This window comes from Anomaloglossus baeobatrachus, chromosome 1, assembly GCF_048569485.1.
Source record: "Anomaloglossus baeobatrachus isolate aAnoBae1 chromosome 1, aAnoBae1.hap1, whole genome shotgun sequence".
In the NCBI taxonomy this organism is placed as follows: domain Eukaryota; kingdom Metazoa; phylum Chordata; class Amphibia; order Anura; family Aromobatidae; genus Anomaloglossus; species Anomaloglossus baeobatrachus.
Window position 1 is genome coordinate 672,515,582 of NC_134353.1, and position 25,020 is coordinate 672,540,601.

The window sequence follows — 25,020 nt, forward strand, 5'->3', positions numbered from 1 at the left end:
TGCTAAATACAGTGTGCCCACCAATATCCTGTCCATCGCCATTAACTTGAGAATGGCGGCAACTATAGGCATAGAAGTGTTGTCTAAGTATAGTAAAGTAGCCACCTATTGCGCCACCTGGTGGAAAACAACAGAGTTAGCATTTTTATCTCAAAAACAGAATGAGATAGAGAAAAAAAGTGAATTAAAAAATTGTAGGGCATCATCAATTCAATACGAATCGACACCTTGCATACAGAAATGCTATGATATGAAACCCATGACCCCCCCCCAAAACATTGAATGCTGGTCACGCATATGGCGCTCATATAACTTTGATGCTCAAAGTGGCCACCATCAGCTGCAATGCACATCTGGACTCTGGACAGCATACTGTATCTTGCTGCACGTTGTGCAATATGGTAGGTGACACGTTTTCACAAGCATCTGTGCTACATCGTCATAGATCCTGCAGTGTTGGTGGAGGGGTCGCATACACCTGCTGTTTGATGTGACCTCACAGAAAGAAGTCCAATGGGGTCAGGTCAGGTGAGCGTGGAGGCCACTTCATGCAGCCACCATACCCAATGATTTGTAGGAAGGTCTCCATGAGGTATCGCTTCACGTCAGCAGCCTTGTGAGTTTTACACATTCTAATCATAGCATTTCTGTATGTAAGGTGTCAATTCGTATTGAATTGATGATGCCCTACAACTTTGTAATTCACTTTTTTCTCTATCTCGTTCCGTTTTTGAGGTAAAAATGCTAAGTCCGTTGTTTTCCACTAGGTGGTGCAATGGGTGGTTTCATTGCGTAGCGCATGGCTACTTTACTATACCTAGACAACACTTCTATGCCTACAGCTGCCGCCGTTCTCAAGTTAATGGTGGACAGGATATGGGTGGACACATTGTATAATGTATTACATATCATTTCAGTTTCTGCCTCCTGCAGACACACAAGAATGGAGACAGTGGGGCAGATTTCAGTCCTACCATTTTCATGACAACCAATACCACCTTAGCTTTCAGGATTGGTTGCTATGGGCAACAAACATTTTTAATAATTGAGGCCAAGATACAGCCAATCAGTATGGAATTCTCCATCGTATACATTTTTGGTACCGATAACTTAGTACATGTGTTCTTCACAAACAAGCACACGCTGGTTTATTTGGGACTTCAATACTTTTGTCTTCATTTCATTTATATTGTAACGGCCAATGATGGGAAGAAAGCAAGACAGCATTACTGTAATAATGGCCATCATATAACCCCAGCCAAGGCAGCAGCTGCCGCTTCTGTAGGACAAGGATGAGTTGCAGATCTGATTGGCAAATCTGGAACGAAGACTGATGGGAAACAGGAGCAGACCAAGAATTGTAACGGCCACTGCAAATGAAGAACAGAAAAAAAATTATTAGATTATATAGGCATGTGGGAGGGAGGGGAAATGTGTGAAAACTGTCTTCAGGTAACTGTTATTGGTATCATAGATGGTTAGCCTATTTACTATTAAAGCAACATTACATCTATTATACACTGATCTTCCATACCATCAAGAACACAAGAACTCTACAAGACCTCTGAAGGTGCACATGGCTCTTGAAATGATATAAACGAAAATGTAACTCATCACACACGCTCTTCTTCTATTGTCCAGCTCTGATACGCCTATGCTCATTGTAGCTACTTCTGATGGTGAACAGGAGTCAATGTACACTCACAGTTGCGTGTATTCATTCTCTACTGTGCACTCTGACCAGTCTGCAGCTATGTAGCTAAACGTACACTCACATCTGCGTATATTCATTCTCTCCTGTATACTCTGACCAGTCTGCAACTATGCAGCCCAATGTACACTCACACCTGCGTATATTCATTATCTCCTGTACACTCTGATCAGTCTGCAGCTATGCAGCCTTAGTGTACACTCACACTTGCGTGTGTTCATTCTCTCACGTGCACTCTAAGGCGGGCTTTGCACGTTGCGACATCGCAAGCCGATGCTGCGATGTCGCACACAATAGTCCCCGCCCCCGTCGCAGCTGCGATATCCTTGTGATAGCTGCCGTAGCGAATGTTATCTCTACGGCAGCTTCACATGCACTCACCTGCCGTCCGACATCGCTCTGGCCGGCGACCCACCTCCTTATTAAGGGGGCGGGTCGTACGGCGTCACTCGACGTCACATGGCAGGCCGCCAATAGGAGCGGAGGGGCGGAGATGAGCGGGATGTAAACATCCCGCCCACCTACTCCCTTCCGCATATCCTACGGAAGCCGCGGTGACGCCGGTAGGAGATGTTCCTCGCTCCTGCATCTTCACACACAGCGATGTGTGCTGCTGCTGGAGCGAGGAACAACATCGGACCATCTCGTCAGCGTAATTATGGATTACGCCGACGCTACACCGATGATACGATTACGACGCTTTTGCGCTCGTTAATCGTATCATTTAGGCTTTACACTCTACGATGTTGCCTGCGATGCCTGATGTGCGTCACTTTCAATTTGACCCCACCGACATCGCACCTGTCGTAGTGTGCAAAGTACCCCTAAGTCTGCTGCAGCTATACAGCCTTAGGGTACACTCACACTTGTGTATATTCATTCTCTCATATGCTCTCAAATCAGGCCAAGTATTCAAATGACACTCTGCTCAGGCTCTGCTCCAAGCGTGAGCTGAGTATCATTTTACTGTGATCCTATTCTTTCGCATGAGAGAATCGGAGCACAGTTGTGGAAAGAATTGAATTTCTCCATCTTCTCCATGGTTTGTGTTGGCGGATGACAGTTGAGTGCAGTTCAATATTTTGCATGCACCAATAGGCTTGAATGGGTGCGTGCTGTCAGATATACACTGCCACTCACAGCATGCTGCGCTTTTTTCTAACGACAAATCTGTATGAGAAAAAAGCACTGGTCGACATTTCCCCATAGTATAACATTGGGGTAAGTGCTACCGTATCTGATAAAACATTGGATAGCACTTGTCCGACTTATACGCTAGTGTGAATGTACCCTCAGGCTATGTTCCCATAATGAGTACTTGGTGCGTTTTTTCCTCTGCATACTGTATCTTTGTGTGCAGAAAAAAAGTAGCAACTTACAGTTCCAAGAAAGGGAATACGATTTATAAAAATCTCATGCCTAATGTGCATCTTATGCTGCAGACCTGGGGTGCGATTTTGAAATTTGTAACATGACAATTTCGCTTGCTATAAATGTGTTTTATTTGTGGATATTATCCATGGACTTGAAAGAAATGAGGGACGTTTAAAGTTGAAAAATAAATTTAATGCATTTTTATAGCATTTTTGCAGTAAATGTACATGTAATCCATACATGACTATATGAATAAATTTTATCAAAGCTAAGTAATAAAAAGTAATTTTTCAGTATTTCAGTAATTTTATTTAAAACATGACATACCAAAAGGAAATAAAAACCACAGCTGAAAAAGCACAATTAAAATTCATGTTAAAAAAAAGCTAAAAACAGAATAAAAAAAAACCCCGCAAGAAGCCTTAGGGTATGTGCGCATGTTGTGTTTTGGCGTGAAAAATAAAAAGCAGTGCTTTGGATGCATTTTGAATGCAGAATGGATGCGTTCTGGATGTGTGCTCTCGCACAGACAGAGAGGGAAAAGCATTCAAAACGCACAAAAGAAGTGACATGTTGCTTTTTAGAACGCATCGATTTTGTCAAAAATTTGGCATCCAAAACACTGCGTTTCAAAACGCAACATGCGCATGGAATTTGCTTAATTGTCATAGACCTTGCTGGGGACGCACAACGCATGCGTTTACGCTGCAGTTTAAAATGCTGCGTAAATGCATGTATAAACGCAGCGAGCGCATACAGCCTTAATTAGTTAATTGATGCAGAAAATGCTGCAGAAAATCTATAGCATCCAAAACTCACCAAATACACATTGAGGGTATTGTGTGTTCTTACACCTATCTACCAGCATTAGCTGTTGTAGCCAATCAGACTCGCAGATGGTGCAATTAGTGCACACTTTGGCTCAATACTATTAGTTTTTTTTAAAAAATGGTTATCTATATTCTAATGTTATTTTATGATAATCGTCATAATGTACTGAGAAATGGGACATCACTTCATCATAATTTGGTATTAGGACTGTACCATCGGACCCCTGCTCAGATAGGACCCCTGGTGTGAACAGGTAATTGAACTGGTACATCTGCTGGAAAGCAGATATAAAGACTAGGCTCTGCAAATGAAAGAAGCTAAGACTTTCACTGTGGTACTGTAGGTGAGTATAAGGCCTCGGGTCCACCTGCTTTTTTTCACGGGCAAGTGCAATCTGATAAAACATCAGCTTGCACCAGCACCAATGTAAAACTAGGAGGCAGTGTCCATTTGCTATTTTTTTTTCATGCCATAGTGGCATGAGAAAAGAATACTAACATGCTGCGTTTGGCAGTGAATTTTGGCTCTTGCGCACCCATACATGTCCAGAGGTGCATTTGAAACAGCGCACTGCACTGATGTCATGCGAGTGCAGTGTGATATATGCAGAGACAGATCGCAGAGAAGAGGGATAAAGTGCTCCCTACCTCTTCTGCACAGCTGTGATCTGATCTCAAGATCAGAACACAGTCACATGACACTCGGCTCATGCTCACAGGAGAGCCTGAACTGAGGATCATTAGCATATCGCTTTGAAAGAAATACGCAAGTGGAGCTAGGCCTAAGTGTACCATCCCTAAAGCCATCAGGGAGCTACAAGGTACTGCATCCCCATCGGGATGCAGGGCCTACCCCCTAGTAACCCAGAATACCAGTGCCGGTAACACACAAACACTCAAGAAAATCCCAGTTTTCTCCAACATTCCCCCATAGAATGGTACAAGGCTAGGGTTGGACCAATGGATAGCCGCCTAGAGGTGGAGCCAGTCCACTAGTTGACCAGGTGGGAGGGGCAGACTGTGGACAGTCAGACAGTGGTGAGTGAGGAGTTGAGCAGTGACTGTGGACGTGAGCAGATGCACTGACCAGGAGTGAACAGTAACCTGGTGCCCATGAGGTTATTTGCCGGTGGAGTACTCCCGCAACTACACACCAACGGGGTACAGGACCCAAGGTCAGGCAGAAAGTCCAGGCAGGCCTGATAACACCTGCACAGTGAGGGTACCATCAAGGACCTCACTGACCTTGAAGTCCGGGACTCAGTAGCAAAGGGAGAACCGGGGACAGGACCAGAGACTCCATCCCCACAGGGTTCACACTATCATCATACAGACTGCAGTAGAAGACCACCAGACGGGGACCCCCAGCTGCTCTACGCCACGGGGACCCACCAACCAGAGACAGGTGCAGGGGAAGAAGGCACCAGATTAATAAACTGGTACTGAGACTAAGGGGACCTGAAGGTGAAACCAGCCGGCCTCAGGTGACCAGTTACCACCAGAAAGTGAGTAAAGAACCAGTTGCACTGAACCCCTTGTATGGACTACCTTCTTCCGACACCCGTCACATCACCTACCCTCTGGGGCTCGGCCCTGCTTGCGGAGAGCCTAACATCCAGGCTGCCATTAACACCAGCCCCAGTAGTAGACATTGTGCAACGGCGGCTCCATCCACATAGCCGCAACACCGCAAGTGGCGTCACATGTGAACATTATTCTAATCCCCTGTAAATATTCCCCTTATCAAAAAGGACCCAGGGCACGGAACCGGGCAACGGCCACCAAAGTGACATTCCCCAGTTCTACATCGCCTGGGACCGAGTACTCCATAACCCTGGGCGACACATAAGCATTCTTATTTTAACGAGGACAAACATGGTGATTGAGAAGGGTAAAGCAACATCCAGCAAAACTGTCCTAAAAAATTCCTCACATGATAAATTTCCCGCTATGTCTTCAAAGTTTGAACCACACTCAAAGAATCCTTAGTATAAAAAGTATTGACTCACAGAGTAAATCGGATGTGTACAACCTTAACTTTTTATGAACTGCATTAATTAAACCCCTGTGCACCAGCTTCAACTTAATTTAAAAACAGAAAAACTATGCTTGACTTACCATCCTCAGGTCCAGTGCCGAGTCTCCACCACTACTCGATGTGTTTGTTATTGTCTGCAGCACTGATTTCACAGCAACAGCGCTGCAGCCAATCAGCTAACAGGTCTGAGCGACTGATGTTTACTCAGGTAAAGTAGCTGAGCTCAGTTATTGGCTGTAACACTGTCAGCTGGGAACAATGACTGACACCGGGAGAAGCAGCGAAAACTCAGTCCTGGATTCAGAGATGGCAGGTAAAGCACAGTTTATTTGCTTTTTAAATCACGTTGCCAAGGGGAGGGAGATTATTGAGATTGAAAACCCCTTTCTTTAAGTATTATCAATGCACTCTTTTTTTTTAATATACTACATTATGAGTGGCAAATATGTCTGCCGTTGAGGTATATGTCAGATATACATATATATACAGTATATATATATATATATATATATATATATATATATATATATATATATATATATATATGTCAGAAAATTAAGGACACAAACATACATGCTTTATCATTAGGAGAAGCCATAGGCTTGTGAACACGTGTATATAAATTAATTATTTAATGGAGAGCACTGAGACCAATATTACTAATTGAGGCAGTGCAGGTGACCTTTTCTTCATTGACATAATATGTCTGGGAAAAAAGTTGCAGCATGCTTCAATTTGATTCTGAAATCAGATGAGACGCACCTATTGAAGTCTATGGGTGTGAGAAAAAAAAAAAACGGATGCCACAGTATGTCATCTGAATTTTATGGATACATTGTAATTCTGTTACACAGGAAACTGTAAATGTTCCTATTATTGATTAATAGCTGCTACTGTAGAAAAGAACAAACAGATTGCACATGGATTGCGCACAGATGGCAAGTGAGAAAATCATTTTCCCCACTTTTCTGGATGAAAATCGGACTGATTTTTCTATATGCTTATGTGAACCTAGCCTATGTGTGATGGATAACCGATGGATGTTCAGGCATCTATTAGATGTAAAGTTTATGTGCTTTTTTTCATGTTTAACATTGTGTACCATACATCTCAGAATTTCGACATGTGAGGAAATAAGTAAGGACTCATCTGTAATTGTTTTATCTTAGGAAAGTAAGCCATTATGAATATATTAGAGTTTTGTACCTGCGATGATCTGTGTATGTCTGGCCGGAGTGCAGATCCTTCTTTGACATAGACCAGATGGAATAACAGTCCATGACAGAACAAGTAAAGCTCCAAATGTTAACAGCAGCCAACCAGCAAATAGTATCACCGCTGAAATCTAAAGAGATGAAAGAAACTGCAGAATGTACGTTCTGTGTACAAAGATGGCAGCCAGTAAGCCAAGAAAGCAGAAAAAAAATTTAGTTACATACAGTCATATGAAAAAGTTTGGGCACCCCTATTAATGTTAACGTTTTTTCTTTATAACAAATTGGGTTTTTGCAACAGCTATTTCAGTTTCATATATCTAATAACTGATGGACTCAGTAATATTTCTGGATTGAAATGAGGTTTATTGTACTAACAGAAAATGTGCAATCCGCATTTAAACAAAATTTAACCGGTGCAAAAGTATGGGCACCCTTATCAATTTCTTGATTTGAACATTCCTAACTACTTTTTACTGACTTAACTAAAGCACTAAATTGGTTTTGTAACCTCATTGAGCTTTGAACTTCATAGGCAGGTGTATCCAATCATGAGAAAAGGTATTTAAGGTGGCCACTTGCAAGTTGTTCTCCTATTTGAATCTCCTATTAAGAGTGGCATCATGGGCTCCTCAAAACAACTCTCAAATGATCTGAAAGCAAAGACTATTCAACATAGTTGTTCAGGGGAAGGATACAAAAAGTTGTCTCAGAGATTTAAACTGTCAGTTTCCACTGTGAGGAACATAGTAAGGAAATGGAAGAACACAGGTACAGTCCTTGTTAAGCCCAGAAGTGGCAGGCCAAGAAAAATATCAGAAAGGCAGAGAAGAAGAATGGTGAGAACAGTCAAGTACAATCCACAGACCACCTCCAAAGACCTGCAGCATCATCTTGCTGCAGATGGTGTCAATGTGCATCGGTCAACAATCCAGCGCACATTGCACAAGGAGAAGCTGTATGGGAGAGTGATGCGAAAGAAGCCGTTTCTGCAAGCACGCCACAAACAGAGTCACCTGAGGTATGCAAAAGCACATTTAGACAAGCCAGTTACATTTTGGAAGAAAGTCCTGTGGACTGATGAAACAAAGATTGAGTTGTTTGGTCATACAAAAAGGCGTTATGCATGGAGGCAAAAAAACACGGCATTCCAAGAAAAGCACTTGCCACAGTAAAATTTGGTGTAGGTTCCATCATGCTTTGTGGCTGTGTGGCCAATGCCAGCACTGGGAATCTTGTTAAAGTTGAGGGTCGCATGGATTCAACTCAGTATCCGCAGATTCTTGACAATAATGTGCAAGAATCAGTGACGAAGTTGAAGTTACGCAGGGGATGGATATTTCAGCAAGACAATGATCCAAAACACTGCTCCAAATCTACTCAGGCATTCATGCAGAGGAACAATTTCAATGTTCTGGAATGGCCATCCCAGTCCCCAGACCAGAATATCATTGAAAATCTGTGAGATGATTTGAAGCGTGCTGTCCATGTTCGGCAACCATCAAACTTAACTGAACTGGAATTGTTTTGTAAACAGGAATAGTCAAATATACCTACATCCAGGATCCAGGAACTCATTAAAAGATACAGGAAGCGACCAGAGGCTGTTATTTTTGCAAAAGGAGGATCTACAAAATATTAATGTCACTTTCATGTTCAGTTCGGTCAAATTTTGTTTAAATGCGGATTGCACATTTTCTGTTAGTACAATAAACCTCATTTCAATCCAGAAATATTACTCAGTCCATCAGTTATTAGATATATGAAACTGAAATAGCTGTTGCAAAAACCCAAATTGTTATAAAGAAAAAAGGTTAACATTAATAGGGGTGTCAAAACTTTTTCATATGACTGTATAGGCTATGTTCACACAGGGCTTTTTTGCAGCGTTTTTTTACCTGACCAAAACCTGATCTTGTGGCAGAAATTCTCCTGGTAGTCTTCTGCAGTTTTGGTGTGTTTTCTTTATGGCATTTTTGATGCGGTTTTGGTGTGTTTTTTATGGCCACTGCGATGGATGCAGCGGGGCACAGAACAAGCAATCGGCTGGCACTGGAGTCAGCTGATCTGACTACTTGTTCTGCTGGCTTTGAGATAGGAGTTCAGCTGATTTCAGATCAGCTGACTTCAGTGGCGGCCAAACTCAGCTGAACTCAACAGCCTGCACACACTGCAATGAATGCAGGGGGACATTGAACTCATAATCGGCCAACACTGGAGGCAGCGGATTTGAACTCAGTTGAACTCCTGACCTCACAGCCTGCACACGGTCACACATGATCGGCAGCGGGCAGTGACTACTGTTATCCTGCATCCATTGCAGCGTGTGTGGGCTGTGAGGTCAGGAGTTCAGCTGACTCCCGATCAGCTGAATCCAGTGTCGGGCGATTATGAGTTCTGTGTCGCGCTGTCATGTGAGGTCACATCCTACTATTCATCAGGTTTTGCCCCCAGAACCTGATGAAAACTGGATGAATACTTTATGGGTCAGGTTTTACAGTGGTATTGGCACTTCCTCATTGCTCTCTGTGGGTGCAATATCGTTGCAATAACGCTGCAATAACACTGCAATAACGCTGCAAGAATTGACATTCTTTAACAACCTGACCCATAACGCAGGTATTTGTCAAAACAGTCAGGAAAAAATCCAGATGTGTTTGTGTATGTGTGCATGTGATTTCAGAAATCTCATAGACTTTGCTGGCACTGTAAAAACCAGCATTTTATTAGCATGGATTTCCATAAAACCAAGGCAAAAACGCTGCAAAACCTGACCAAAATGCCCTGTGTGAACATAGCCTTAAAGTGGTTGTTTGGGGCTTTTACTTTGATGGTCTATCCTTAGGATAGGTCCTCAATATCTGACTGGTGGAAGTGCAACCTCCGCTTATTAGCTGATCCTGGTGTTGGGTGGAAGTGCTCAGTTGCAGAGCTGCAAAGCACAGCTCCGTCAATGGTATAATGACTAGGTACTGCACCTCTGCCCCCTATTCAAATCAACTAAGACAGTTGACGGAAGATAGGCAATCAATGTAAAAGTCCTGGACATCCCCTTTAAATCAGTATTGTCTCTATTAATGAATCAATTAAAATGACTAAACAGACATAAAACCATCATATGAAATAGATACAATAAGCTTGATGAAAGCAGTGAACCCTCCAGGGTTACTTGATAGAAAACACTTATGGGATAAAGTTATATTTACCCCTCATACTGCGTACAGAACAATCGCATAAAGTAATGAACCAGTTAAGAGTTGCACTTACCATTTATCTTTTATGTATGCAAATTAAAATGTGCTAATCTGTTTTACACAAAGTACGTTAAATGAATGTTCTAGTTTATAGGGAGATTATCTCAAATAAAATATGTATTCATAGTCACTACTCAAGCGGCATGAGCAACCTCAAAATTGAACAATAATGAAATATATTGTATGAAGAAACTGAGACTATTATACATATCCGCCATGTGCCCTTGCCATCCCGGTAGACCCTTATAAGAACTAAATATATAAATATATTGGTAAAACATTACAATTCTCTGCTTACCTTCCAAGATATATCCGGAATTTCCTCTAATGTTCGGAAAGCAATACAAGTTTGATTACATGGACTGCTGATTTTCCCTTCACACTGGACAAACACACCAAAAGACGTATTACTATTTTTAAACCACGCAGAAGACATTAGGCTAAATCCTAAGATAAGTGATAAAATGAAGGACAACGCCACCCAAAGAGATCCCATACACGACACCATCGGGATACTGGATCATGCTGCTCATTAAAATCTGCACAACTCCGACCTTTCTTACAATAGTAGCTGTGGTTTATCAGATTATGACGCATGTTTACTTTAGCCAGGAAACTTCACTAACATTTGCTTACAAGGTTTTTGGGAAGGTTATTTTCGATCAGATATTTTATAGCACACTTTTTATTCACTTTTCACTTTTTTTAAATTTGCAAACTGTAACGCCGGTGCCTAGAGGCTTCCTAACTCCAGTCTCCCTGCACTCTCCTCTCTCTGCCTGGCAGGGAGACCGTCTCATTCACCTCCTCAGCCGCCCATTTGTCCTTGCAGTTGTGCACGTGTTGCTCTGCTTCCGCTTCTGCCCCGTGGCCGCCCACGTGCTGCGCAGTTCCCAACTCTCCGGCCCATCCACACAAGTGTGTTTTTGGGCCCGGTTCTCCTTCGTGGCCACCCACATGCTGCATGGTTCCCCTGGTCTCCTGCATGGCCACCATGTGTGTTTTTGCTGAGGCCCCTAGATCTCAGGCCCTGCAAGGTCTCTTGGTACTAACCTAGGGTGCACGCGTTCTCCCTGCTACTTAAAGGGGCAGCGTGTGCACCTTGAATAGGTGTCCCCAGCCTATTGCTGGGAAGCACCAGGTATTTAAGGCTTCCTCCCCTGATGGGAAGGGCCTGATCAACGCACTAGGTTCTACCCTTGTTCCTGTGAGATTTGTCCTGCTAGCTGCTCCTGTCTGCCTGTAATCAGCGCCAGTCATACCTGTAAACAGTTCTGTTCCTGCTGAGTTCCAGGAACCGTTCAAAATGATCTGATGTGTATGATCTGTGTGTGGTCTGCGTACGGTGTGTGTTTTTTTCCTCACATGGCATCCGTATGACATGTGAGCGTCATGCGAGTGCTATGTGAGTTTTTAGGTAAGCAGTGTAGGCTGGCTACAGGAGAAATCTCCTGTAAAACCTGTCCTGGCCGGGGTTACCTGCACTCAGCTCCAGAGCTGTAATCTGAGCTCCAGCGTCTGCCTGATCTGTTTGCAGCTATGCTGACCTGAACAGCAATCGCCGGGGAATCCATCACTCGGTGCTCACTGTTCAGGCTGCACTCTGGAGCTCAGGGGACAGCTCCGGGATTCAGTGCAGGTAACCGCGGCCAGGACTGGTTTTACAGGAGATTCATCCGGTAGCCAGTCTGACGCGGTATGCAAGTGTCAGGATCCGTGTGACATGCGTATGCCACCCGGATTCTGACTTGCATGGGGGTGAGAGAGCTGAGAATCGCATCAAATCGCAGCATGCTGCGATTTCAAGGAGAGCCCGTGTATCGTCTGAGAAAAACAGGGAAATGGAGACAGCATCATTAGAAACCATTTGCAAGATTGCAATCCGTTTCTCAATGCGATGGAATTTGGAGAAAAAAAACGCTAGTGGAGAAGAGGCCTAAATGCGGTATCTGCGTACTCAGGAGAAATTGCACAATAAATTTTGGGGGCCATTTTTTTTCCTGTTACCCTAGTGAAAATGCAAAATTTGGTGCTAAAGTAACATTTTTGAAGACAAAAAGTAAAATTTTCATTTTTTTCATTCCACATGCTTTTTTTCCTGTGGAGCACCTAAAGGGTTAATAATCTTCTTGGATATGGTTTTGAGCAGTGTGAAGGCTGCAGTTTTTACAATGGTGTCACTGTTGGGTATTTTTTGTCACCTAGGCCTCTCAAAGTCACTTTAAGGCCTCTTTCACACGTCCGTGAAAAACCACACACATTTTGTACGGACGTGTAAAAGGTGTGTATGGCCCTCCGTATGCCGTGAGTCTGGCACATGAGTGTTCTCCGTGTGCTATCCGTGATATAACACGGAGAACAGGAACTTTATGCTCACCTGTCCCTGCTGCTGCTGTCTTTGGTGCTGATGTCTTCTCTTCCACTCTGTGGTCTCCAGCCCTCCTGCTGACTCCCCACTGCTGCTGCTTCCGGTCTTCGGTCCAGTGAATATGCAATGAGCACAATAAACCGGGGATTGAAAGCAAGTGACAGCAGCAGCAGAGGCAGCAGCGCTGGAGAAGGTGAGTGTACAAATTAAATTTATTTCACAGAACCGTGGTTTTCTCCGGTACTTGTCACACCCGTGCGGTCCATGTGACACCTGTGCTGTTGGAGAAAATCGGACATGTGTACATGTGGAGTACACAAACACACGTATGCTCAACATGTATACACAGTCCATGTGAAAACATGCACGTGTGCACAGACCCATTGATTTTGATGGGTCTACTTGTGTCAGTGTCTCCGATACATGTGAAAACAGATGTCACATGTACAGGAAACACGGATGTGTGAAGGTGGCCTAAATGTGATGTTGTCCCTGAAAAAAGTGGCTTATCCAATTTTGTTGGAACAATTAGAAATTGCTGATAAACATTGAACCCTTCAAACCTCCTACCAAAAACAAAAGTTTCAAAAATTGCACTGATGTAAAGTAGACATGTGGGAAATGTTATTTAGTAACTATTTTGTCTAACATAACTCTCTGGTTTTAGGGAATAAAAACCCAAAGTTTGAAAATTGGGAAACTTGACATTTTCAATTTTTTTCACAAACGCAAAAAATATTGTCCTAGTTTTACCACTACCATGAAGTATAATATGTCATGAAAAAAACAATCTCCGAATCACCGGGATCTGTTGAAGCGTTCCAGGGTTATAACCTGTCAAAGTGACACTGGTCAGAATTGCAAAAAATGGCCTGAATATTAGGGTGAAATCGGGTTTGGAGGTGAAGGGGTTACAAACTTTGTAGAAGTGTACTTAGAAGAATTGATTATTTGAAGCTGTTTAGAAGGCAAAGGGTGGTCACATAAAATATTGATTTGATTCAGATTTCTTATTTGTTCATTGACTTTTGCATTTTGTTAATTAAAATAAATTATTATCACTTCTATTTTTTATATTTTGAAGCGTTCTACTTTGCTGCATTCATTCCCCATCAGCATAAAACCTTTGCACTGTACAGTATGCAGAGGAGACGAACTGCAACCACTATCATGCTAAACTGCCTAAATGTTATGACAAGAGAAGGGTTCATGTAAAACACCTCATATGGAAAATATTACAAGTATGCTGGTTGCCATAACTCGTTTGCATATGGCTGTTTAGATCATTGATCGTAACGCTTCATCAAACTATACATTGCACTTTCAACCATATAAGATGAAACATGACTATCACATTAAGCCTCCGTAAGGCTTCCAGGTTTACTATGTTTTTTTATGGTATTATTATTGCATAAAAAATGATGTCTAAATCTTGCCTTGTTTCCATGTTTAACCCCTTTGTGACCTAGGACGTACCTATACATCCTAGATTGTATCTGCCCTAGATCGTATCCATCCCACATTATTTCTCACGTACAGTCAGGGCCAGAAATATTTGGACAGTGACACAAGTTTTGTTATTTTAGCTGTTTCCAAAAACATGTTCAGAAATACAATTATATATATAATATGGGCTCAAAGTGCACACTCCCAGCTGCAATATGAGAGTTTTCACATCCAAATCGGAGAAAGGGTTTAGGAATCATAGCTCTGTAATGCATAGCCTCCTCTTTTTCAAGGGACCAAAAGTAATTGGACAAGGGACTCTAAGGGCTGCAATTAACTCTGAAGGCGTCTCTCTCGTTAACCTGTAATCAATGAAGTAGTTAAAAGGTCTGGAGTTGATTACAGGTATGTGGTTTTGCATTTGGAAGCTGTTTCTGTGACCAGACAACATGCGGTCTAAGGAACTCTCAATTGAGGTGAAACAGAACATCCTGAGGCTGAAAAAAAAGAAAAAATCCATCAGAGAGATAGCAGACATGCTTGGAGTAGCAAAATCAACAGTCGGGTACATTCTGAGAAAAAAGGAATTGACTGGTGAGCTTGGGAACTCAAAAAGTCCTGGGTGTCCACGGATGACAACAGTGGTAGATGATCGCCGCATACTTTCTTTGGTGAAGAAGAACCCGTTCACAACATCAACTGAAGTCCAGAACACTCTCAGTGAAGTAGGTGTATCTGTCTCTAAGTCAACAGTAAAGAGAAGACTCCATGAAAGTAAATACAAAAGGTTCACATCTAGATGCAAACCATTCATCAATTCCAAAAATAGACAGGCCAGAGTTAAATTTGCTGAAAAACACCTCATGAAGCCAGCTCAGTTCTGGAAAAGTATTCTATGGACAGATGAGACAAAGATCAACCTGTACCAGAATGATGGGAAGAAAAAAGTTTGGAGAAGAAAGGGAACGGCACATGATCCAAGGCACACCACATCCTCTGTAAAACATGGTGGAGGCAACGTGATAGCATAGGCATGCATGGCTTTCAATGGCACTGGGTCACTTGTGTTTATTGATGACATAACAGCAGACAAGAGTAGCCGGATGAATTCTGAAGTGTACCGGAATATACTTTCAGCCCAGATTCAGCCAAATGCCGCAAAGTTGATCGGACGGCGCTTCATAGTACAGATGGACAATGACCCCAAGCATACAGCCAAAGCTACCCAGGAGTTCATGAGTGCAAAAAAGTGGAAAATTCTGCAATGGCCAAGTCAATCATCAGATCTTAACCCAATTGAGCATGCATTTCACTTGCTCAAATCCAGACTTAAGACGGAAAGACCCACAAACAAGCAAGACCTGAAGGCTGCGGCTGTAAAGGCCTGACAAAGCATTAAGGAGGAGGAAACCCAGCATTTGGTGATATCCATGGGTTCCAGACTTAAGGCAGTGATTGCCTCCAAAGGATTTGCAACAAAATATTGAAAATAAAAATATTTTTTTTGGGTTTGGTTTATTTGTCCAATTACTTTTGACCTCCTAAAATGTGGAGTGTTTGTAAAGAAATGTGTACAATTCCTACAATTTCTATCAGATATTTTTGTTCAAACCTTCAAATTAAACGTTACAATCTGCACTTGAATTCTGTTGTAGAGGTTTCATTTCAAATCCAATGTGGTGGCATGCAGAGCCCAACTCGCGAAAATTGTGTCACTGTCCAAATATTTCTGGACCTAACTGTATGTTTGCTGATCTGATCAGCAGAAGTGTACAGCTAACAAGCATGGGTGGATCGGAGATAATAAAAAAAATGTAAAAAAAGGTTTAAAAAATAAAAAACCCTGAAAGTTCAAATCATCCTCCTTTTGACCCATTGAAAATAAAACAATAACTAACGAAACAAACACGTATTTGGTATCGCCGAGTTCAGAAATGCTTGATCTATCAAAAATAAAAAAACAATTAATGTGATTGGCAAAGGGCGTAGCGAGCAAAAATATATCAAAATGCCAGAATTAAAGTTGTTTTTGGTCGACATAACATTGCATTAAAATGCAATAACGAGTGATCAAAACATCACATCTACTCAAAAATGGTATAATTAAAAACATCAGGTCAAAATGCAAAAAATAAGCAATTACACAGCCCTAGATCCCAAAAACTAAGAACGCTGTGGGTCTCGGAAAATGGTGTCAAAAGCACAATTCTTATTCTTTTTTTTTAAACAAACGTCTGAATTTTTTTCACCTCTTAGATAAAGTAAAACTATACATGTTTGGTATCTACAAACTCATACCGACCTGGCAAGTCATATTACCAGGTCAGTTTTATAATAAAGTAAACACGGTTACGGTTAGTAAAAAAACCAAAAACAATTGTGCTTTTTTTTTTAAATTTCATCGTACTTGGATTTTTTTTTCCTGTTTCCCAATACAATATGAGAAGAATGTATTGCATACTTCAAAAGTGAAACTCATCCAGCAAAAAAAACAGGCTTATATGGCTATATTGGCTGAAAAATAAAAAAAAGTTATGGCTCTTGGAAGAAGGGGAAGAAAAAACGAAAATGGAAAATCGCCGGGCAATGAAGGGGTTAATAATACATTGTGCATCAAATTATAACATATAATATATGCAAGGGGGTGAGTTTATGGTAGATGTAGTAAGGTGATTCAGCGGTACTATCAAAGCAAGTAAAATAAATAAATATATAGATATGTAATGTTGCTGACCACAGTCACATTGACAGAGCAAGATAAGCCGACAGACTAAAGTTCAAGATGTAAATACAATTGCATAACAGTGATTTTTGTGTAATACTAAAAAAATATTATTACACAATTTTTTTAAAAAAAAAGTAAATAGACACATTAAAAAGCGTATGGTGGAGAAATCCATATAAGTGCATGTAATTCATAACACATTGAAGGCTGAATCCTGACATACCTTTGTAATGGCCTGACAAACAATGAAGTGCAGCAAGAAGTACATGAGCATATATTGAAGGCATAGTCTCAGGTTTTGTCTTAAGCAGCACACAGTTCTTCAGTCTCTTTACTTCCTGGTTGCTGCTGAGGATGGGAGTTGCAAGCATTCTTCCTTGAGTGACAGTTCTGGAAAGTTTCCTTCTGCTACTCAAATTGTTCTGAAGTCTACACTGTTATCTATATTTACATACAGGGGTAACAGTGCCTTAGGAGAAGCATACGGCTGAGGAAAGTGAGTGGCATGATTAGGAGAACTGCTCTGGAATCTGTCAATATGGAGGGGAGGGGCAAAGGGATTCTGAATATACAGGACTGATAAGCGCAGATGGTCAGAAGCTGACAGGAGAGTGAAGGAAGTGACCAGCTAACTACTGTATAGAAATAAATGGGCTGAACTGAACTGATTGGGGTGTTATAATCTAGGCCAGGCCCTGGTGGTTCAGCTCCTTGTAAACATGCTGTACAACAGACCTGGGCAAGGGGCGGCCCGCCTACTGTCTGTGACCGGCCCGCCCACTGTCTGTGACCGGCCCGCCTGTCTTGCTAACAGTTGGAGGCGTGGCCTGATCTATGCCTCAGCATTGCTCTCACTGCCGGGAGCTATGATTCCCGCAGTGCAGTGATAAGCAGCTGCCACGCCCCCACTCTGCCTGTCATGCCCCCTCTGGTTGCTGATCACACTCCTCGGATGCCTCCCTTGTCCCCTCCTCTTGCTCTGTCGATGCTGGCCGCGCCCCCTTTGCCTGCCCCTTCTACCCTGGGATCCTCACATGACTGATTTATATCCACAGCGGCCACTTCAAAAACGTTTGGTCTACAAACTGAGGTAATGTGCACTTGTGCAGAAGTAACACTGGTGAGAGGGCAAAGTGGCTGCAGAAGGGGGGAGCAGGGGAGCAGCCCTTGTGCCTTCTCAGGTCCCCCCTGTGCCTGCAATAGAAGAAGCAGACACACAGGGGACTCAGCGAAAGCAGCCAGAGGAGCCCTCAGGCTCTGCTGCTGTGCTGCCTGCCTGTGCCCTCAGCGTCTCCAAGGCCAGTATGCATGCCCCACTGGCCACCACTGTCAGTATGCATGCCCCACTAGCCACCACTGTAAGTATGCATGCCCCACTAGCCACCACTGTGAGTATGCATGCCCCACTGGCCACCACTGTCAGTATGCATGCCCCACTAGCCACCACTGTGAGTATGCATGCCCCACTAGCCACCACTGTGAGTATGCATGCCCCACTAGCCACCACTGTCAGTATGCATGCCCCACTGGCCACCACTGTCAGTATGCATGCCCCACTAGCCACCACTGTCAGTATGCATGCCCCACTGGCCACCACTGTCAGTATGCATGCCCCACTAGCCACCACTGTGAGAGTGCATTCCCCACTAGCCACCACTGTCAGTATGCATGCCCCAGTAGCCACCACTGTCAGTATGCATGCCCCACAGGCCACCACTGTCAGTATGCATGCCCCACAGGCCTCAGGCTCTGCTGCTGCTGTGCTGCCTGCCTGTGCCCTCAGCGTCTCCAAGGCCAGTATGCATGCCCCACTGGCCACCACTGTCAGTCTGCATGCCTCACAGGCCACCACTGTCAGTATGCATGCCCCACTGGCCACCACTGTCAGTATGCATGCCCCACTGGCCACCACTGTCAGTATGCATGCCCCACTGGCCACCACTGTCAGTATGCATGCCCCACTGGCCACCACTGTCAGTATGCATGCCCCACTGGCCACCACTGTCAGTATGCATGCCTCACAGGCCACCACTGTCAGTATGCATGCCCCACTAGCCACCACTGTCAGTATGCATGCCCCACTGGCCACCACTGTCAGTATGCATGCCCCACTGGCCACCACTGTCAGTATGCATGCCCCACTGGCCACCACTGTCAGTATGCATGCCTCACAGGCCACCACTGTCAGTATGCATGCCTCACAGGCCACCACTGTCAGTATGCATGCCCCACTGGCCACCACTGTCAGTATGCATGCCTCACAGGCCACCACTGTCAGTATGCATGCCCCACTGGCCACCACTGTCAGTATGCATGCCCCACTGGCCACCACTGTCATTATGCATGCCCCACTGGCCACCACTGTCAATATGTCTGCTTCACAGTCCCCAGTAATGTCTATGCCACTTACTGACCCCAGTAATGTCTGCCACTTACTGACCCCAGTAATGTGTATGCCCCCCACTGACCCCAGTAATGTCTGCCACTTACTGACCTCAGTAATGTGTATGCCCCCCACTGACTCCAGTAATGTCTATGCCCTCCACTGACCCCAGTAATGTGTATCCCCCCCACTGACCCCAGTAATGTCTATGCCCTCCACTGACCCCAGTAATGTGTATGCCCCCCCACTGACCCCAGTAATGTCTATGCCCTCCACTGACCCAAGTAATGTCTATGCCCTCCACTGATCCCAGTAATGTGTATGCCCCCCACATTTTCATTGAATCTTATTGTTTAACTTACTGTTTGTTTATGAAGGGATAGTATATACTATATACAGTATTGGGTAGAACTGAGCTAATTACATTAGTCCGGCCCTCTAAAACCATCCCAATTTCTCATGCGGCCCCATGGGAAAATTAATTACCCACCCCTGCTGTACAATATGGAAGATAAAAGCTTTCACAGTAGAAAAATGAAAGCATATAAAAAAAATCAATTGCATACTGGCTAATTTCATGCTGTCTATCTAAAGAAATGTAATAACATGGGACTACCTTTTTAAGTTACTATATAATATAGATAAAGAGAGTGAAATAAGTATTGAACAAATCAACAAATTTTAAGTTATACTTCTAAAGTTGCTATTGACATGAATTACTCCCACACAGGCAAAGAAATGGAACCATAAATGTCCATAAATTTAGTGATGTGAAATTATGAGGAATGACACAGGGAAAAAGTATTGAACTCTATTAGGCCCCCTTCATACGTTCGTGTGTCCAGTATGCGTGAAGTCCGTTTTCACACGTACCGGAGACACGGGTACACGTAGACCCATTAGAATCAATAGGTCTGCGCACATGTGCGTGTTTTCACATGGACCATGCGTCCGTGTGGAGCATACGTATGTCCGTGTGGCAGCAAGGGTGTCACACAGACCACACGTTGAATTTCTACACCCACCTTCTCCAGCGCTGCTGTCTCTGCCGCTTCTCTCACTTGCTTCCGACCCCCGCTCATTATGCTCATTGTATATGTACTGCATGGAGGACCGGAAGCAGCAGTGCGGGAGACATCAGCACCATGGACAGGTAAGTATAAAAATTCATGCTGAACATGTGCTATGCGGATGTCACACGGATAGCACACTGACAGCATACGCTGAACACACACGGACACATGCACACACATCTACACCACGTACTGTGCAAAACGTGTGTTTTGCACGGACGTGTAAAAGAGGCCTTACTGAAATGTATTTAATACTTCATGCAAAAGCCTTTGTTGGTGATGTTAGCTTCAAGGCGCCTCCTGTATGGAGAAACTAGCATAAATTGCTCAGGTGTGATTTTGGCCCATTCTTCCACTCAAACACTTTTCAAATCCTGAAGGTTCTGTAGGCTCCTTCTGTGAACTCGGAGCTTTAGTTCCTTGCATAAAATTTCTATTGGAGTCACGTCAGATGAATGGTTGGGCCATTCTAGCTGCGTTATTTTTTTTTCTGGAACAAATTGAGAGTTTCCTTCGCTGTGTATTTTGGATCGTAGTTGTCATGATTTACTCCTGGCTCAGCTGCAGCTGAGCCTTTTTTTTAGTTTCACTTCTGATACAGGTCCCATTAGGGGATAATCCTTCCTGCCTCGTTCTGGAGGTCAGGCTACTTTATTAGGGCACTGTTTCTCTGGGACTACGCCAGTGATATTTCTGGCTCTGCTCTGTTCTGCTCGTGAGTGACCTGTTGTCTGCCCTGCCCCATCCTGACCTCCGTGTTTACCTGACCTGTTGTTAACATCCTCTGTTCTTTGTTTCCGTCTTGTCAGTGTCTCCCTTCAACTCCCTGCTCGTCTCTGTCCCTGTTCGTTCCTCATCTGTTTACCTTGATTCCGTTCTTGTCTTCTTCCCATTCTCCCTCACTTCTGAGTTCTTATTTCCCGGCTACTGACTGTTTGCTTCCCTTTGACTACATTTAGACTTTGCTCCTTTGTATTTTCAAGACCTCATGTTGTGATACGGCTTTCTGACGATTCTACTGCCATCTGGTGGGCTTGACTAGTATTACCTCTGCTAGGGAATTCTCTGCTCATACGTTTTCTCCACTCTAACGCCCCCTAGTGGTTTACCAGCTAACTACCTTCTCAGGTAGTTTCAGGAATCCTCTCAGTCCCACATTACTGCACTGTACTGCTATTGTACAAGACAGTAGGTTTGTTGAAATGTCCACCTTCATTTTATCTTCTTCATTCTGGTAGATGGCAGCATATTTTCATCAAGAATGTCTCCGTACATTTGTCCATTCATCCTTCCTTCGGTTGAATGAAGTTTGCCAGTGCCATATGCTGAAAAACAGTCCCACACCATGATGTTCTCATTGCCAAATTTTGCTGTTGGTACGCTATTTTTGGCCCTACAGTGCTCACTGGAACCTTCAGTAGTTTAGAAATGATTCTGCTTTCAATGCTATCAGCATGCTTTGCAGCAATAAGGTTATGAAGGTCTTGAGACAGGTCACTGGTTTTACCCATCATGAGATCTTTCCTGTTAACACCTTGGTAAAGAGACACCTTTTTATAGGTCGTGAGTTGAACCATCTGATGTTTATTTATGGACATCGTGGCTTGATTTCTTTGTGGAATGAATGGGTTGGTACCAACATCTGGTGAGAAATGCCAATGGCACCTTTAGAAATATATTTACTTAGAAAATTGGTGACGTTCAATACTTATTTCAGCCGCTGTATATGCCAAAAATCAAAAATCAAATTTTTAAGGGCATTATAAGAGACTAGCTGGAAAAAAATATATTGCAGAGAACAATATAATTACTGACCACCAGAATGGGTTCATGAAAGATAAGTCATGTCTGTAAGGCTACTTTCACACATCCGGCTTGAGCTCTGCGTCTCAATCCGGCTGTGAAAGCTATGCAACGGATGCGGTGAACACACCGCATCCTTTGCATAAGTTTTTCCTTTGCGGCCAGTCCGGTTTTTGCCGCTTGCGGCATGCTACTGAGCATGCGCAGTGGCAAAAACCGCATGCGGCGGCCGGATGCGGTTATTGCCGCATCGCGCCGCATCCGGCCGCCATAGGCATGCATTGAAAAATGCGCCGCATCGGCCGAATGCGGCGCGAGGCGGTTTTTTTTGCCGCACGAAAAAACGTGCCAGGCAACGTTCCATCCGGCCGCCGCATCGGCTAAATCTGCCGCATGCGGCAAAAACCGGACCGAACGGGAGCCCATGCGCACAATGCGGTACTAATTAAAGTCTATGCAGGAAAATCGCAACCGGCAGCAAAAAAAAACGGTTGCGATTTTCCTGCAAAGTGCCGGAGTGTGCCGCATTGCAAAAACCGGAGGTGTGAAAGTAGCTTTATGGGCGGATCAGCAATGACTGTCTTGGCCTGGATGGGGATGTGGATCCACTGGTCCATGGATTACAGCTTACTTTGGATGGGGCATGACTACCTGGTCTTCTTTAGAGCCTCTGGTGGTGAGGTTAGGTTTTTGCTGCAGGTAGCTGTCAGGTTCCATTCCAAGTCGGTCCCCAGATCTGCAGGAGCTGATGTGCCACCCCCTTGTCAGCAGCCACCGCTGCTCGGATCCGGGCCTTTAGGGGTGGTGGCTTGAGGGTCTCCAGACCCGGAGGTCTCGCGGACACGCCGAATAATTGGGGGGGACGTAGATGTACGGGCTGGGCCCTATTAAGTTTGTGACGCCACCCACAGTGTGTGGTGAGGTGGGACACCACCGCTGCTGTTACGGGGCACCCGGGGGAGATGTTGCGCAGCAAGTTGTTAACCCCTCCATGGGTAGGGATGGTGGCCCCGGGACCCGGTGGCTCAGTGCATTGGATGGCGACCGCAGGGGTGCTTGTGTACTCACTGTTAGTAAAACACACAAGTCTCTGGTAAACCAACGTGATGGTGGCCGGTGCCGCGGCTGGTTGTGTTCTGGTCCCCCACCCGGCTGATGGTCTCTATCCTTTTCCTGCACTGCTTTGTGTAAGGTGGACTTTCCTAGTGTGAAACTCAGGAGTCCGCTCCCGGCTGGATGTGGCCTAAGGAGCCGTGCCCACCGACGCTGGCCCGTGGGATCTATGGGCTCTGGCGGGGACCTCTTATCCCTAATTGGTGGGCTGTTGTCTTCTATGAGGGACTTTGGGTGGGACAGGACCTCTAGTCCTGGCCTCAATCGGTTCATTAAACAGCTCCAGTTGGTTCTGGCCCTGGCTTCAGGGACCGGGTACCCCCCTTTGTCCTACGGTTTCCGGGTCGTTCCCTGTGTCGGCACCGGCGGGCTACAACCCTGTCCCGGTCCACCTCGGTTACACCGAGCCGTATTCCCATCTCCTGCTGATGGAGACCATTGTCTGCCTCCTAGCCAGTGGCACCAGGGCTCCTACCCTGGTACCGTTCATCTTGAACTCTCCTGCTTAGCTCCAGCCCACACTCCTCTCCAAACTAAACTCTAAAGCTTTCTGCTGTTTTTCCCGCCACGGGTTGTCTGGACCCCTGGGTGGGCGTGTCCCAACCGCCTAGTCACGCCCACTGGTGTGTCTATCTTTCCCTAAGGGGGGGTGACTAGGGTTTCTGGTTGGCTGTGTGTTTCCTAATGAGGGAACGGTGTTGTGCAGGGGCCTAACTGTGACTACCTGGTTTTGCCAGGGTGTCACACTGACACTAACGGAAATAGGCGAGACACAGTCAGAGCTAATGCTGGTACAGGACCTGGATAACAGGCAGGGTGGAAGTTGGAACTGGTACAGATGGGACAGATTCAAACAGGGACAGGAACACAGATACTGGAACAAGGCCAGGTACAGGGACACAGGAATGGATACAGGAACTCCTTCTGGTAGCGGGACACAGGAATGGATACATAAACTCAAGCTATTACCGGGATACAGGAATGGCTACAGGAACACAGGCTGGTACTGGGGCACATTAACGGATGCAGGAACTCAGGCTGGTACTGGGACTTAGGAACAGATACATGAACACAGACTGGTACAGGGACCTGGGAACAGATAGAGGAACTCAGGCTGGTACCAGGACACAGGAAAAGATACAAGAACTCAGGTTGGTACAGAGACACAGGAATGAATACTCGAACACAGGCTGGTACCGGAACATAGGAACGGATGTAGGTATTCAGGCTGGTACACGGACCCGGGAACAGATCACAGGCTGGTACTGGGACACAGGAAATTACACAGGGACATTGGCTGGTACTTGGACGCAGGAATGGATACAGAAACACAGGCTGGTACCAAGACACAGGAATGGATACAGATTCTCAGGCTGGTACCGGGACTTAGGAACAGATACACGAACACAGGCTGGTACAGGGACCCAGGAAGAGATACCTCTACAGAGTTTTTCCATTATATGACGCTCCATGAATGTGGAGCTGCTGCTTGTTCTGGTTCAGGAGTGGCCCTAACTCAGGGACACCTGGGACCCTGGATATACTGACAGAGCGAGGAGAGATGTGCCATGGCTCACCATATGTCGGCGCCTGTATCTAACATATGAATCAAACGGTACAGAGGTCCAAAAAGATATTAGTAAGTGACACCTCTTTGTATAAAACTTGTTTTCTTTCATTTATTGCCA

General features: G+C 44.6%; 1 protein-coding gene across 1 annotated transcript; it reads right to left on the reverse strand.

Annotated features, from left to right (window-relative positions):
• Positions 1-839: 839 nt before the first annotated feature.
• On the reverse strand, positions 840-10,967 carry LHFPL7 (LHFPL tetraspan subfamily member 7). Its single transcript, XM_075341726.1, has 3 exons — positions 10,720-10,967; positions 7,160-7,298; positions 840-1,370 (listed from the first exon to the last, which is right to left on the reverse strand). Exons 1-3 carry the CDS (start codon positions 10,927-10,929, stop codon positions 1,111-1,113), a joined length of 609 nt encoding a protein of 202 aa, XP_075197841.1. The 5' UTR covers positions 10,930-10,967; the 3' UTR covers positions 840-1,110.
• Positions 10,968-25,020: the final 14,053 nt, after the last annotated feature.

Excerpts from the sequence above, each read along its gene's own strand:
- LHFPL7 (XM_075341726.1), bottom strand. The coding sequence starts at position 10,929 with ATGGTGTCGTGTATGGGATCTCTTTGGGTGGCGTTGTCCTTCATTTTA. Across the intron at positions 7,299-10,719 it reads TTCCGGATATATCTTGGAAG|ATTTCAGCGGTGATACTATT; the intron begins GTAAGCAGAGAA and ends TCATCTCTTTAG. Across the intron at positions 1,371-7,159 it reads ACATACACAGATCATCGCAG|TGGCCGTTACAATTCTTGGT; the intron begins GTACAAAACTCT and ends CTTCATTTGCAG.